The 17160-nt window shown below is 45.9% G+C and overlaps 1 protein-coding gene and 1 long non-coding RNA gene across 4 annotated transcripts in view; one reads left to right on the plus strand and one right to left on the minus strand.

The window, feature by feature from the left end:
- The window catches only part of LOC125625566 (26S proteasome non-ATPase regulatory subunit 4), a 69306-nt gene extending 59583 nt beyond the window's left edge, over positions 1–9723 (minus strand). For all 3 annotated transcript variants that reach the window (XM_048827801.2, XM_048827798.2, XM_048827797.2), the window contains exon 1: positions 9584–9723. In XM_048827801.2, the coding sequence (XP_048683758.1) occupies positions 9584–9641 (58 nt within the window). In that variant the 5' untranslated portion in view covers positions 9642–9723. The remainder of the gene's footprint in view (positions 1–9583) is intronic.
- Positions 9702–16177, plus strand: LOC125625568 (uncharacterized). Its single transcript, XR_007353587.2, has 3 exons — positions 9702–9835; positions 10296–10503; positions 15907–16177. It is a non-coding gene; the product is annotated as an uncharacterized LOC125625568 (long non-coding RNA).
- Positions 16178–17160: the final 983 nt, after the last annotated feature.

The following is a 17160-nucleotide window of genomic DNA, read 5'->3' on the forward strand; positions in this document are numbered from 1 at the left end:
GGAAGGCCAAACAGTGAATGGCATTTTGAAGTTCTCTGCACCAATAGATTTATCCAACAACTTATGTTAAGAGCATTCCTAAATGTTTTTGATTTAAATTTGCTGTTAAAGAACCTCTGGCTTAAGACTTGCTAAATTTTGTATATTCTTTTTCACAAGCTACTCATTCTTGATACCACAATTTGGTAGCAGTCAGCAGAATTAACACATGCATGAATGACTTTGTTGCCCTGGATTACTGCACAGCTTTGTCTCTCAATATTTCACTTGTACTATGAACTAATGGATCAGAGCATGAGCGAGGATATTTCTGAAGTTACTGGGATGCTGCTGACAATGACTAGGCTCACAGCGACGAGACCAACAGCTTACTGGGGAATAGCCTACAGGAAAATGCTAAACATTTTGAGCCACGTTTTCATGGCAATCTCCTCTTGTTGCTTTACAGGACAGGAATAAACTATTCCTCAGGGCTTAGATACTACGGCAACAGGCACTTTATAAATACTTAATACAGACAGTTGAGGTCAGACACCAAGACATCCAGAAATAGAAGGAAACATAGTAAGCTATGTGGACTTTTACTCCATTATTGCACAGAGATTTGGCAAGTTGGGGTGGGGGGCAAAAATCAAACAGGTTTTCAAACTTCTCTCCCTATCTCCTTAAGGTTTGTGGATGAAGTTCTGTGCTCATGTTAGTAAGAGAGCATTGTAAACCTACTGGAAAACGGGAATTATAAACTCGCTGTTGGAGATAGTTACCATAACAAACCCAGGAACAGAGGTACTTAACAGCAACTAACTATTTTGGGTCCTGAACCAAAACCCACTGAGGTCAGTGGGAGTCTGCATTGATTTAACTGGGTTTAGGATCAGACCCAGAGCTGTAACTAGGCATTTTCGCACATGGGGCAAGCAAGCATATTTGCACCCCCTAAAGGTTACGCGGGGGGGCACACAGCATCACATGCCCCCCTCCCCCCCCCCCGATTTCTGCCTTCAATTTAGCACAAAGGTTTTCAAAAGGCACACTCCCGTTTGAAAACCGTCACCTGCTGGCAGATCAGATGCTGATGGGAGCTGCCTAGCTCACTCAGGCCCCTGACTCTCCGCACTGTGGGTGCTGGCTGACTGCCCAGCAGCCCTCCTTGCCCTGCTCACCTAGCTGTGCCACCTCCGCACGGCTGGGCACTCCCCAGCCAGGGCATGCGGCACAGCTCCAAGCAGCACCCCGATGCGCTCTTGCCTCACCCGCAGGAATCTGGCGCTGGCTGGTGATGCCCCTTGGAGCCAACCCCTTCCCACTGAGCTTGCCCTGCCTGGGGAGCACCTGGCATGCAGAGAGGGAGGGCTGCTGGGCAGCCAGCCAGCGCCCTGGCTCCTACAGTGTGGAGAGCTGGGGCCCGAGCAGCTCCCACCAGCTTTCAGTCTGCTGGCTCCTGGCAGGAGGCTACGGTTTTCAAACTGTAGGGCAAGCCCCCCTAGGGAGGTGCACCCGACAATTTGAGAACTACTATGCTAAATGGAAGGCAGAAATCTAGGGGAGGCATGTGATCCCATATGACCTCCCCGCCTCACTTTTCCACCCCTGCAGCTTTGTGCCCTGGGCGGCTGCCCCGCCTTGGTTACAACCCTGATCAGGCATTTGAGTGTGAGTGTTCAATAGAAACCTAACAGACCTTTCTTTTTTCCTGTTTTCTGGTCCAGGAGCATGCTTAGAAAAGATCATTGTTCTCAAGTGCATTTATAGTGGCAAATAAAACTGTTTCTAGTTCTGTGAGAACAACACACATTAAAAGGATTTTCTGATGGACATCTTGCTATTTCCCTCAACAAGCCCTTGCCCGTTGCTGATTTTGGCAGCTAAGGTTTCTTGAACAGCTAGAGTTGATGATTAATGTTTTATACCACCACTAAACTGGCACTGCAAACTTTGGATTGTACAATGCATTTGTTGCTGGCTTTGGCTGTGCGCAAGATAGCAGTTAAGATCATTTTGCAGTAAAGTGGGAAAATCGGATGTTAATCAGAACTATGCAACTCCAACGTCCTGTATCACATGACTTGCCAAATAAATACAAGATTTATGCACATGGCATTGTGGGGAGCAAGCGAAGAACAGACAAGAGACCTCAATGAATGGTTCACAGATGTGGAGCAGACAGTCTTTGTGACTGATGAAAGCCATGGAAATTCTTAAGGCGAGAGGAGTGTGTTCCAAAGGACAGGGAACTAAAAGCCACTGACTTCTGATCCTGGCTGATGTTGTGAAGGCCAAGACTATAACAGGGTTCAAAAAAGAACAAGATATATTCATGGAGAATAGGTCCATCAGTAGCTATTAGCCAGGATGGACAGGGATGGTGCCCCTAGCCTCTGTTTGCCAGAACCTGGGAATGGGCAACAGGGGATGGATAACTTAATGATTGCCTATTCTCTTCATTCCCTCTGGGTCACCTGGCATTGGCCACTGTAGAAAGACAAGATACTGGACTACCTTTGGTCTGACCCAGTATGGCTGTTCTTATGACTCTTACACACTCCCCTGTAGTGAAGTGATTCGCCAATACCTCTCTGCCTCGATTTCCCCATCTGTAAAGGAGGAATACCACCAAGCAAGCAGGAGACTGGGTTTGTAGATTGTTTGGTAACAAGGATAATAATGTTTTGAAGATGAAGAGCATTATGTAAGTATGAAACAGTACAATTAAATCCTGGTAAGAGTCAACAAGCAAGTGCCGCAACAAAAAGCTATTTAATTACAAAGGCTAGATGTGAAATTAATATAAATGTGTTGTTTCTAAAAGCAGAAAAACCACATTCCATCTCTCATGGAAAGATTATCTTAAGTTTCTTGGCTCCTCGAGACACAGTGGCAGACTTCAGTATCTGCAGAAGACAGTTCAGCCTTTCTGTATCTGCAGAAGACAGTTCAGCCTTTCTGAAAGCATGAGCACTCTGACAGGAACGCTTTCTAGACTATTTGATGGGCTAAACATTAACTAATCCTCACAACGCTTTCACATTTACTTCACAGAGCTGTTATTTCCATTCTACTTAAAAGCAATTATGCTGAGGGGTTAAGTGACTCAACCAAGGCCACAGAGGGAGTTGGGATTAGAAATCAGGGGGTACTCACTGGTCCCTTGTCATGTGTTCAGGCCATGTTTTTCTCCCCACTTTGGGGAGGCAAATTGTCATTTACCAGCAGAATAGAATTTAGGCTACATCTAAAATGCCATTCTGTCTCCTGAGAGCTATGGCTTTAGAACTAGGGAGAGTGGGTGGGGATCATAAAACACCTTAACAATACATTTAATGGTGTTATAATTGTGATTACTAAGTAATCAACAAAGATCAAGAACTACCTACAATATCTGTGTCACATTTTCTGGTTTTCACTGCATCTAGTCTTTAGGGCTGTCAGTTTCACTCTTAACAGAGTGAAGCTCTCCATCACCAAAGAGATACTGCTGCTTTTGCAGTATCAATGTGCTTTAGTCCTGAGCTGGAAGGGACCACTTCTAAGGGCTTATCTACCCAGGGAGCTACTCTTGATTAACTCCACTTAGGCTAGTCTAAACTATGAAATTAGGTCAGTATAACTATGTTGCTCAGGGGTCTGAAAAATCCACCGCCCTGAGCGATATAGTTAAATTGACCTAACCCTGGTGTAGACAGCGCTAGATGGATGGGAGAATTCTTCTGTCAACCTAGCTACTGCCTCTCAGGGAGGTGGATTACCTACGTCAACGTGAGAACCCTTCTCATTGGCATAGGTAGTGTCTTCACTTAAGCACTACAACAACAGCACAGCTGTGTCACTGTAGTGGTCTATGTGTAGACAAGCCTGTATTCCAAAATAAGTGTACCTTATTCCAAATTAGCTTAGTCCATATGATTAGACTAACTGAGCTAAGGGATGCTTATTCTGGAATAAGAGTGTTCCTGTACAAGGTTAATCAGAAACAGACAATAATCCACTTTAAATTCACACCCTACCTTATTCCGGATTTTCATGTGGAGAGAAACACTAAGGGTAAGAGGAAAAAGCTTAGTCCTTGGCCTCTATTGCTGAAATTGTCAACGGTAGTGGGTAGATGCCTGTCTAGTGTGATCTGGACAAAGACAACTATACAGACAAAGCAGTAACAACTTTCAGTCCCTACTAACCCGGGTTGTATTTGAACCACTCACCTAGAAATAAAAGACTTCAGAGCCCATTATTTTCCAGGGGTGTCTGCAAATGAAGGACTAACTAGAGTGGCATGGAAGATGAAGAAGTTAAGATGGGTTTCTCTTTAACAACACATGGCAGCATTAAAGGCTGTGTTTTCCAAAAGGGGGCTCAAGTTTAAGAAATTCAGGAAATGGTGTTATAGTTTATCACCAACCGCCCCAAACCATCATACAGTAAAAGCTGTTTTATTCGGCACTTTGCCAACCGCAAAGCTCTAGAAACCAGCATTTCTGATATCTCCATTAAAAGTCCGGTTGGCATGGGACTGGCAGGCTCCCTACCAAGCTCCACATGGCTCCCCAGAAGTAGCAACATGTCCCTGCTGCTCCTAGGTGGAGGAACGGCCACGGGGGCTCCATGCATTGCCCCCATCCTGCCACCAGTGCTGGCTCTGCAGCTCTGGGAACTGTAGCCAATGGGAGCTGCGGGGACAGCACGCAGAGCCTCCTAGCCGCGCCTCCACTTGGGAGCAGCAGGGACATATCGCCGCTTGTGGGAAGCCGCCCGAGGTGAGCGCTGCCTGGATCCAGCACCCCAAAACCCCTCTTGCACCCCAACGCCCTGCCCTGAGCCCCCCCCCTGCACCCATACCCCCTTCCAGAGTCCTCACCCTGCACCCTCTCCCACGCTCCAATCCCCAGCCCCCTCCCACACACGCACTCCCTCCCAGAGTCTGCGCTCTGCACCCCCTTCCATGCCCCAACCCCCTCCTGCACCCAAACTCCCTCCCTCCTTTGGTAAGTATAACTCTTAGTTAACTGGAATTTTTGACTAACTGGCACCCCTCCCCAGATAAAGCTTTTCCTGTATTTTCATGCTCTTCTTTCTAAAGTACCTTCCAAAGAAGAAAATTCCAGCTTCATAGACCTGCTTGTATTTTGCTTAGAAAAGCAAACATACTACTTTGTTCTTTTAAATCACTTGGTACCATCTCTCCTCTCTTTCTTAAAAAAGAGGGCAATTTGGCCAACATCTGTATGTGTGTTGCAAACATAAGCTCATGAAGTTTTTCTGCACTAGGTTTTTCTTCCATTTCCCACCATTGTTGCTCCATTAGTGGTAGCAACAGTGACAGTGCAAGTTTAGATGAGGGTGAGACAACAGTGCACAGTTTACAAGAGTATTCAGAAGCTGGGAATGGGCGACAGGGGATGGATCACTTCATGATTACCTGTTCTGTTCATTCCCTCTGAGGCACCTGGCATTGGCCAATGTTGGAAGCTAGGATACTGGGCTAGATAGACCTTTGGTCAGGGAAACTGAGTCCCACCCCCTCTGCATGCAAACCATTGGAAAAACAAGGAAAAATAAGAAAATCTCCCACTTCGTCACACCCTGTATCGCCGTTCTTATGTTCACATTGTTGACTACCCACTGCAGATCATTTTAGGTTTTGACAGGGTAGATAAAAATAGATTTTGGGGGGCAAAATAATCAGATTTTATAATTTAGGTAACAAAATATAACAATGGTTTTCTTTTTAAAAATGAATCTGTTTAAAATGAATCTGAATTTAATACAATATATGTTAAGGCCAAAACCTATAATCTCTTAAAACATTTATCTAAAAAAATATATGTTGAATCCATGAGCCCCTATTAATTTTAAGTTAAAGGCTGATTTTTTTATATAAAGAAATTAACAGGGCAAAAACATCTAAATTTTGAGGTCAAACTTTACAAATATGGCACAACAGATCATGTGCTGTGTCAAGGGCTTGTTTAAATAAAAATAAATTTGACATGTTTTGTAATAATAAGCAATATGTCATTCACCCTTTTCTAAAAAGTTAAAAATGTAAAATCAATAAAAATCTGAAAATATCAAACTATATATGACTGCTTAAATAACCTTCCTAGAGAGCAAAAACATGTACCAAATCTAGCGTAAAGACTCTACTTAGTTGTAAATCAGCATGTTTTAATCGTTATATCAAACAATGAGAATGCACCCTTCTTAAGAAAATAACCGAAGTACAAATGGAAAAGCTCCTTAACATTTATAAGTTAAATTGAGCCTTTCCACTTGGTGATTTAAAACAATCCACCCTAGGTTTTGAAGTTTATCTCTGTAAGCAAAAGGGCAAGAGACTCTTTAAAATTGAGGCTTAGGACTCCAATAGTTAGGGCCCTCCCAAATTCACAGTTCACTTTGTCAATTTCACGGCCACAGGATCTTAAAATCAGTGAATTTCATGATTTCAGATATTTATATCTGAAATTTCATGGTGTTGTAACCCTGGGGGTCCCGACCCAAAAGCAGATCATGGGGGGATCCCAAAGCTGTTGTAGGGGGGGCTGCAGGATTGCCATACTTACTTCTGTGCTGCCTTGAGAGCCCAGCTCTGAAGGCAGCAGCTGCGGAGTTTACTATAATTTAGAACCCCCTTGTGCAATTAAACTTCAAATCTGTCAGAAAAAGTCTACCTCCACTCTCAAAATTAGCAAAAAGAAAAGGAGTACTTGTGGCACCTTAGAGACTAACAAATTTATTTGAGCATAAGCTTTCGTGAGCTACAGCTCACTTCATCGGATGCATTCCTAAATTCAGTGCCTTGCATAATGACGGGTTTCAGAGTAGCAGCCGTGTTAGTCTGTATTCACAAAAAGAAAAGGAGGACTTGTGGCACCTTAGAGACTAACACATTTATTTGAGCATAAGCTTTCGTGAGCGTCAGCATGCAGTGAGCTGTAGCTCACGAAAGCTTATGCTCAAATAAATGTGTTAGTCTCTAAGGTGCCACAAGTCCTCCTTTTCTTTTTGTGAATACAGACTAACACGGCTGCTACTCTGAAACCTCTCAAAATTAGGTTAGATCTGAGGCTATATTCCTTTGTTTGGAGATCTGAGAGAGGGGCCCAAACTCAAGAATGAAAACTCAGTTGGAACTACCTATGGAGTGGCTACTGCACAGAACGCAAAAAGAACCAAGGATCTGAAGTCTCACCGGGCTACTTTTGGCACGTTTTGTCCCGCTTCAAAGTGAAAGCAATGAGATGTGATCCTCTTGGGTGTTTCCACACACAGTTAAAAAAACAAACAAGTATGCAACATCTCCATGTCCTGTAGAGAGGGTGGGGGAAACACTGCATGAGTGGACTTTAAGGAGGAAAGGGTGGAACAAGTTTCAGAAACAGTCATACCCTTTATGTATGCAGAGAGAAGCCAGTAATTGAGAAATATGCCAGAGGGTAAATAGCAACATGTGCCAGTCTGGAATGTGGATAGCCCCCTAACAACCGTGCCAAGTCTTTAAGTGGTTTTAGTTGTACTGTGGGGAGGGATGGAGCGCACTCTCCGCGTCCAAGAAACCATTTTAAATATCCAACTACTATGCTCATTCTGCCTGAGGAAGGCTGTACTCTGCTTCCTCTGGAGCCTGACAATGCTGCTCCTAGGGTGCCTGCGGGTGTTTGTTGGAGAGAGAACCAAGATACCTTTACATCCTTGAGGAGAGGGTTGCTGAATTCAGGACCAGAGTTTACATCCTCCTGTGGCACAGCAGTAAGATCATGAAATAAAGCAACTGTCATTTGAAACAGAGGGAACAGTTACTGGTCTAAACCAGTGTTTGCTAATTAGTCAAAGACTAGAAAATCTTAAAATCCACACTACTGGACAGTCAAAGGTTTAATGGCCATCACTTGTCCCAAAGGCAGTGCCTGTCTACACTGCCACTTTACAGCGCTGCAACTTTCTTGCTCAGGGGTGTGCAAAAACACCCCCTTGAGCGCTGCAAGTTTCAGAGCTGTAAAGTGGCAGTGTAGACAGTGCTGATAGCTACTCCCCTCATGGGGGTGGTTTTATTACAGCACGGCAGCACGTTAACGTTGCTAGTGAAGAAATACCCTTGGACTTTTTTTTTGGTAAAGTGGCAGCAACAGCAGGGGCACTCGTATAGACAGCATTTTTACTGCTTTGTTAATGCTGCTTAGAACAGCTCTAGATGACATTGTGACAAAGATGTTAGTGCCCTGTCTACACTAGAGCTTCTACCATTGCTACCACTCTGGGAGATTTCCCAAAGTAGTTTAGTGCAGACAAATCCATAAGCGATGGGCAAGAGGAAGAGAAGAAGGTGGAAAGATTATAAAGCCTGTGCAATAAATGCTAAACAAAGGATACATAGGTCAACAGATCACAAAGGCTTGAGTGATTGTTTGGAATGTAAACTAAAGGCCTTTTTAAAAAGTTAACTTGCATAAAATCTCCCCACTGTATTTTCCATTACATGCATCCAATGAAGTGAGCTGTAGCTCACGAAAGCTTATGCTCAAATAAATGTGTTAGTCTCTCAGGTGCCACAAGTCCTCCTTTTCTTTTTGCGGATACAGACTAACATGACTGCTACTCTGAAACCAGGCTAGAGAGGTGTTTGCTTTGGCCTATTATTAGGAGACCCAACCCCATTCCTGTAAAAGGAGAAAGGCACTCAGTAACACCCCACCCAGTGATACTGCAAGAATTAGTGTCTGTGAAGTGCTCCGAAGATGCAAGGTGGAGATGTGTGTAAGTGCTAAGTATCTGCCCCTTTGTCTCCCAGGGGTAGCTACCTGCCACAACCCCATTGTTATTACTACTAGCCTCCATCACCAGGTTTAGCAATGGCATTCAGAGCTCCTTCCAGCTCCTGTCAACACCATTTCTGGTTCAGCTCGAGCTAGTAAAGAGAAGAGACCAGGACTTCAGAGCCGATGGATGTTAAACAGCAGTGACAAACACCCTCACACCCTGGTAAACAGAGACAGGACTAGCGAATCTTTGCCTTGGCTTCCCAGAGGTGGAGCCGCTTCCTAAAACAAGCCCGATGATAATTTACACTCCCACAGCACCGGGCCTCCTCCTGCAGGGTCCCAAAGCACCCTGAGGAGTGGTCTCTGCACACAGCCAGGCTACTCCCCCCACCCGGGACCCCAGTTTCGGCAGAGCAGCGCGGGCGGGGGGGGGGGGTGGGAAGCACCCCGCCGAGCGTCGCCCGATCGCCTGCCCTCAGCACCAGACCCCTGGGCATCCCCAGCAAGGGCCCCACAAGCGAAGTGTTTGCAAACCCCAGCCCCGGTTACAGAGGCGAGCCCCCACCCCGCCCCTGCACCCCCCGCCCAAGAAAGGGGGGGAGGGAAGGGGGCGGAGAGTCACATCTTCCCCCCCAGGCTCCGGGAGCAGAGCCACGCGGTAGTGGACGAGCCAGCTCCCGCTCAGCGACCCCCCGCCACAGGGGCCTCAGCCCCCAGCGCCCCCCAGGTCTCCACACAGCGGGTCCCTCCTCCCTTCCCCCGCCCCTTTGGGAGGTTACAGGCCCGCCCCTCCCCCGCTTCCCCTCAGGCGTGCGCCCCCCCCTTACCCGCGATGCCGGCGCTGCTGCTGCTGCTGCCCCCAGACTCGGGGCCGGCCGACGCCATCTTGGAGCTTCTCCCTGCTCCACTGGCCGCCGGCAGCTCCTCCTTCCCCCCGGGGGCCCCTCACTTGGTGCCGCCCGCCCGCCCGCGGTTCAGGACCGCACCATTCGGGCTTAGACAGGGTGGGTTGCTCCCCCCGACTTGGACTCGCCCGGCTGGCACCGGACCGAACCACTCAGCGCGGATGGGAGGGGACGGTGAGGAGATGCCGGGCTTCGGCCACCGCCTGTTTTTGCTAAACTCGGGGAGCTGGGCGCCCCTTGGGCTGGCTACAGCGCATGCGCACCGAGGGAGGGGGCGGCTGAAGCCATAGTGGAGGCCGCCATGGGTCACATGACAGTGGAGGAGGGCACAAAAACAATGATAACCCCCTTCCAGTTGGATGTCAAGGGGTGGGCCTGGCACATCATGGTGATACTGGAATGTTGCCATGGTAACATAACATGGCTTGTCATGACTTCATTTGTGTTGCCAGGATGCTTCAACCTCACTCCGTTGCCAGGGCGTCTTATGTCCTGATCTCATTGTCACATCATGTGTAGCACCCCACGTCCTGACCTCATCGGGTCATAGCACCAGGTGTCCTGACCTCATCGTGGCACCTCACATCTTGACCTCCCCGCGTCGCCACAACTTATCATGTCCCTCCTTCTCCAGATCATCCCAGCCGCATACATCCTGACCTTATCCCGCTGTCATTGAGTGATGTGCTGACCTCACTGCATCAACATATCGTGCCATGACCTCACCACCACATTGCCATGATGTCACGTTGCCTTGGCGTGTTACATCCTGACCTCGTCGTGTCACTAGCTGAGTTGAGAGATCTGGGATTTGCAGTTTATAAGAATGAATTTTCTACTTGGTAAGAGTCTAATCTTATTTCATAGTGGAAGATACTAAATTTCCATGCCTGATGTATAATTTTTGGACCAAATTGTATGTTAAGTCAAGTTCATCAACAACAGTTTAATGGTGTATTGCTGTCATTGGCCCTCCAAGTACAGCAAGTCAAAAGGAGGAGATTTCATATATTGTACTGCTTTAGATACAGAAAAGGAGTACTTGTGGCACCTTAGAGACTAACCAATTTATTTGAGCATGAGCTTTCGTGAGCTACAGCTCACTTCATCAGATGCATACTGTGGAAACTGCAGCAGACTTTATATATACACAGAGAATATGAAACAATACCTCCTCCCACCCCACTGTCCTGCTGGTAATAGCTTATCTAAAGTGATCATCAGGTGGGCCATTTCCAGCACAAATCCAGGTTTTCTCACCCTCCACCCCCCCACACAAATTCACTCTCCTGCTGGTGCTAGCCCATCCAAAGTGACAACTCTTTACATAATCAAGTCGGGCTATTTCCTGCACAAATCCAGGTTACAAATCCAGATACAGAGTTCACCAAGAGCAATCAGAGACTCAGTAACCCCAACCAGTTTAAAACAAAGGGAGTAAATACCATTTCACCTAAAACACTTCCTCTATTACATCCTCATCTACCACATTGCCATGGGAGGTCAAATCATCACGTCACATCTAAACCTCTCCATGCTGCTGCGTCATGTCGTGTCCTGGCGCTATCGCTTTGCGACGTGTCACCAAGTCATGTGCTGACCTCGCTAAGATTTTGTCATGGGTATTTTTAGTAAAAGTCATGGACAGGATGCGGGCAGTAAACAATAAATCATGGAAGCCCCAGCCCTGTAGCGCGGAACTGGAGCCGAAGCTCCGGGGTGCATGGCTGACAGCCGGAGCCCCGCCACGCACGGACGCACGGGGCTGAAGCTGAAGCCAAAAAAGTCACAGAGATCTGTTAATGTCACAGAATCCATGACATCTGTGACCAAGTCAAATCTTTGGAATTGCAGCACCATTTTGCCATGAGAAACGTAACCATGTTGCATCCCAAGGCAAGCGCTTAGCACATCTTGACACCACAACAGTACAGCATGGACCTTTGGCTGATGCTGTCATGTGCTGGCAAGAAACTACATCATGTTGCATTGCTCGGCAATGGCCCTTTGTCACATCAGGATATTCTGATACTTAATCGTGGTCTTTTGGATGACATCATATTGCATCACTGGCCAGTCTGACATGTTGTCATGCCAAGACAAGAGTGTTTATGCAGGGTATTATGCCATCTGCCTGACCACACCAGCTTGTCACAATACTACATGACAGCCCCTGTGGGTCAGCGCTGCCATGTTGCAACACAGCAAGACGTAATGTTTGCAACACTAACTGTTTGTGTTTTAACGCAAAGTTGTCACATTATGGCAAGTCATCATGCCACGATGCCATGTTAGTGTATTTTGGCCCAGTTTCATCATGGACCACAGCCAGGGGATGGCCTCTAGAGTTCAATGTGGTTATGTTGCATTGTGGCCTGTCATCTTGCCATGCAATTCTGGCATGTCACCTTTTGATGCAAAGTTCTTCTTGGTGCATCATGCTGTCCCAATGCCTTGATGGTGTCTTGGTGCAATGTCAAGATCCTCAGGCTGTAGTGTCATCTTGCAATGCCAGGTGAAAGCACTCTGCAATGTCCAGATAGCACTGAAAATCTCTTGACTCAAAAGTAAAGGGGTCCTCCTGAGTAAATCTGGATGATCAAATCTGCCTTCCCAAATCCTCACTGCAGTTTCACTTGGTTATGAGATTCTTCTTCACTTCCTGTCATGTAGCATTGCCGTGAGCTGTTAAACAGCTGCTGCATTCCACCCCAGAGCTGATTGCATTCAATGATGAAGGCAATAATTCAAGATTGCAAAGAATTTGGGGATGAACAATGCCTTGTAGGTGCAATAGATTATACAACACTATCTTTGACAGAGAGGCATGCCTTAGTTATCTGAGCACAGAAGTAGCGAACTCCTGAGTTCTAGTTTCAGCTGTGACATTGATTCCATCTCTGGCCTTGGGCAAGTCACTTAACCTCTCTGCCTTATTCTCACTTCTTGTAAAGTGTGGATAATAACACATGTTAGGGGGCTTATTCCTTCACCCACTTACTTCCCTGGTCCTTCTCGCATGAACAGAGAGCAACAATACCCGAAGTCCAAAGGTGCAAACAATTCCATGTTTATTGGGGTGAACTTCCAGCAAACATGAATACAGTTTCCTTCCTTAGTGTCCCCCCTTCCCAGCTCTGACACCACAGAGCCTTACAGCTGTGTCCCTGTCCCCATTCCTGCCCTTAGCCAAACATGATTTCAATTTCCTTACCAAAAAGAAAAGGAGTACTTGTGGCACCTTAGAGACTAACCAATTTATTTGAGCATAAGCTGTAGCTCACGAAAGCTTATGCTCAAATAAATTGGTTAGTCTCTAAGGTGCCACAAGTATTCCTTTTCTTTTTGCGAATACAGACTAACATGGCTGTTACTCTGAAATTTCCTTACTCCCATTCCCTGTTCCCACTGCCCCCTTTAGCAAAACATGATTCCAATTTCCTTACCCCCATTCCCTGTTCCCATCTCCCCCAGTCACACCCCCCCCCACTTCCTGATTGACTGCAGACTATCTAGTAAAACTTGCAAAAAGAAAAGGAGTATTTGTGGCACCTTAGAGACTAACCAATTTATTTGAGCATAAGCTTTAAATTGGTTAGTCTCTAAGGTGCCACAAGTACTCCTTTTCTTTTTGCGAATACAGACTAACAGGGCTGTTACTCTGAAACCTAGTAAACCTTGAGTTCTGCTTAGCTATACCTTAACCAATCATTTTCCTGAAATTTAACTAACCAATCCGAGCATATTGTAACATGATTATGTAACCAATTATATCCCACCGCCTTAATTAGTTTACACCCAGCAAAATTAATTATACAGCAGACAGGAACAATCACAGAACCAGACAGAGATTATACAGACAACAATAGCAAAGTGGGAACTATAATGACAAAACAATACAGAAGTGAGGATTTCACATCCCAGCTATTGAGAAGTGAGTTCTTGCCAGACAGGATGCTATCAAACTAAGTTTCCTTTTACATTTTCTAGGCGAAAAGAAAAGGAGTACTTGTGGCACCTTAGAGACTAACCAATTTATTTGAGCCAAACATGATTTCAATTTCCTTACCAAAAAGAAAAGGAGTACTTGTGGCACCTTAGAGACTAACCAATTTATTTGAGCATAAGCTGTAGCTCACGAAAGCTCATGCTCAAATAAATTGGTTAGTCTCTAAGGTGCCACAAGTACTCCTTTTCTTTTTGCGAATACAGACTAACACGGCTGTTCCTCTGAAACCTGTCATTTTCTAGGCACTTCCCTTTCTCTGGAGGCGATCGGCATTATCAGGACAGGATTGTATTCGTAACAGCCCAATAGCACCTTATTTCAGTGTGACTAGTTTGGAATATAAGGATGTGACCATTGGCTTCCCAGCTTATGGCTGCCTCTGCTGCTTAGCCAAAGGCCTTAGCCTAAGAACAGGCCTCAGACTGTCACAGTAAGAGAAGGACCTTACACTGGCAGACAGTGATTTTGATTCTTTCTTTTATACCTCTATAACTAGCCAAGTGATAAGAATACACCTAAATTCTTCGAGTACAGGCCTTTACCGACAGGCCTGAATATCTATATCCTAACAACACATTATTATCCCTAACCCCTATACAGCATGGGCAGGAGGGAATTGTTAATTAATGGACATTCATGAAGCGCTATGGAGGTCAGAAATGCCATGCATTATTTGTAACTGAGTCAGTGTGATAAGGGAAACCCCATGTTCACATGGATAAGACCCTCTGCTGTGAAAACAGAATGGGACTTTTGCAGCTGCTAGGAGAGTCCTTGTTTTGAAAGCTCCCTGTCAAATTAAGCACTGCTTTATTTTAACTGGTGACTCAGATAGGCTACCAGCCTTGAAACAAAGCATTGCATTACACCCCTGTCCTTTCCAATCTGTCAGCTCGGCTAACCGATCCTATCATTGCCCACATCAGGGTAATAATAGGTCTGTTTGGGATGACCCTGTGGGCAGGCATTAGAAAGCTTCTGCCACCTACAGGCAAAACATGAGAGCTGGCTGTCAGGGCTCCACATCACAGAAGGAATGACAGCTGCTGTGGGCATTTCAGACAGATCCAATCTTCTCATCTTTAGCAACAATCACCAAAGAAAAGATAGCTTGGCCCAGTGAATTCAGGAGCATTTCTACTAATCTTGATTCCATAAGAAGACTGCTTAAATGCGATGTAACAAGAATATAGTCAAACTGTCGACAGGCCAGTCCTTTAACAGGTGACAATGAATAAACCATGGGGCAATTGTAATTATTTTACATGTCAAGTGATATTTCTATATTACAAAATCCAGACTCCGGGATGTTTTTTTGGTTGTTTCTTTCCACTTCTTCAACACTAATTTAAACCTGGTAATTCTCAGCTCATAGTAATTATGAGAAAATCAAATTCCATCTGCTGCCCTGAGGCAAATCAGGAGAAAACTCCCAACTTGGACTACAATCTGCATCCTGCAGGCAGCTGTATGCAGACAGGCTCCTGTGCCCTCAGGGAGCCCTTTGTCTTCAAGAGGCCCTGTGTAGGGGGCTTGCAGGCCCCACACTGTCCTGATTGACGGCTGTTATTTTTAAGTCGAGTTCATTTCCTCTTGTGAGCTGGTCATTCTAGCTGCCCTGTTCACAGGTGGTGATACCAGTTTCCCATTGTTGCTTTGCCTGTGATAGCAGGTCTGTCTTGGAGGAGACTTCGCAAAGAATAAGAATTGTACTTTGACTTTACATGGACCAAGTACTGTGCAGACATTACTTAATTCACCCTGGTTCATCCCCCGGGGAGGTGGAGCCTTACCATTATTCCCACGTCGCCCATGTGAGTTCTAGTCCCATCTCTACCACAGACTTGTGGTGTAACTTTGGGGAAGTCATGTCCCCTGCTCTGTGCCTCAGTTTCCCTATCTGTAAAATGCGGGCAATAATAACTACCCGACATCGGGGCTGTCAGGGTTAATTTGAGATAATAAAATAATAGGAATTTGGGGCTATAAGGGACCTTAAGAGGCCATCTAATCCATCGCCCCCACCGTCTGCTGAGGCAGAGTTAGGTATACCTACACCACCCTGAGAGGTGTTTGTTTAACCTATTCTTAAAAACCTCCAGTGACGGGGATTCCACAACCTCCCTTGGAAGCTAATTCCAGTGCTTAACTATCCTTAGAGTTTGAAAGTTTCCTGATATCTAACCTGAATCTCTCTTATGCAAACTAAAAGGATTATTTCTTGTCCTATTCTCAGGGACATGGAGAACGGAGAACAATCCTTGGGTGGAAGGTGCTATAGATATGCTAATGATCCTGTTTATCTGACCTGGATTTCCAGGTAGGCTTCTGTCTCCAGGCCTAGTGACCACCAAACGTACCTAAGTAATGAACTCCTTCTAATGAGGCGAACTCTCACTGCTACAACTGCACAGTGAACCACTCAATTTCCTGTTTTTGTCAGAGCATGTTTCATCCCATGGACTCTTGCTCTTAGTCATGTTAGTATTAAAAGGACACTGAAATTCTTTCCTGGTTTTTATTGTCTTCTTTAGATAGCCAAATATTGACTTGTGAAATTCAAGAGGGGTCAGGATTTCACTGTTTCTGGAAACTGACTCATTCCCGTGGTGTCAAGCCTGACCTCCTTTAGAAAATTACACCTTGCACCAGTTATTTACCCATGAAAAGTCCCCTGATAATGCTATGTCTAAAACCCTCTCCCAGATGCAGTTAGCCATTCTTCAGTCCTTTCTTGAAATGTAATTCTCCCAGACATGGGAGCGGGCAACAGGAGGGCCAAAGAGCCATTGCCCCATACTTTTTAAACAGGGGGGCCATGCTGCCCACTGTTGAGAACCTGAACTTGGCAGCAGGGGTACATTGCGAGCAGTGGGCAGGGGTCCTTCTTACTTCTTCAGGGGTCCTTTTTACTGCCCCGCTTTGACCTCTGATCAGAATTGGATTGCATAAAGTCAGAACCCCTTCCCTTGGCCCAGCCATCCCATCGGCATGACGGAGGGGTGGCTGGGCCAAATGTGAGTGGCATTGAGACCCTGTGCCCCAGGTTTCAAAACCACTCACTCATATTTGGCTGTCCCTCCCTTCAACTTCTGCTGTCCTTCTGGCACCATTGCTCTCCTCAGACCTATACCTCGAGTCTCCCCTGCAGATATGCACTCATGGATTCAGTGACTGAAACTTCAGATACAAATAACACAGATTAAAAAATCCAGGCAGAAACCATGCAACCACCAGGACTGGTGCTAAACATTTCATTCCATAGGAACGTAGGGAAATGTCTCATTGGATCAGACTTGAAGTCCACCTGTCCAGTAATGCCCAGCATCAGCTACTTCAGAGGAAGATGTAAGAATCCCACAGCAGCAGATGTGGGATAATGTGCCCCTCACAGTAGATCTCATCCTGGTCTCTGTGGGTATGTCTACACTCCAAAAAACAAAACCAAACCAGCAAGTGGGTTTCAAATCAGTGGGTTCTGATCATCAGA

The sequence above is a fragment of the Caretta caretta genome, chromosome 24 (genome assembly GCF_965140235.1).
Source record: "Caretta caretta isolate rCarCar2 chromosome 24, rCarCar1.hap1, whole genome shotgun sequence".
Taxonomy (NCBI): Eukaryota; Metazoa; Chordata; order Testudines; family Cheloniidae; genus Caretta; species Caretta caretta.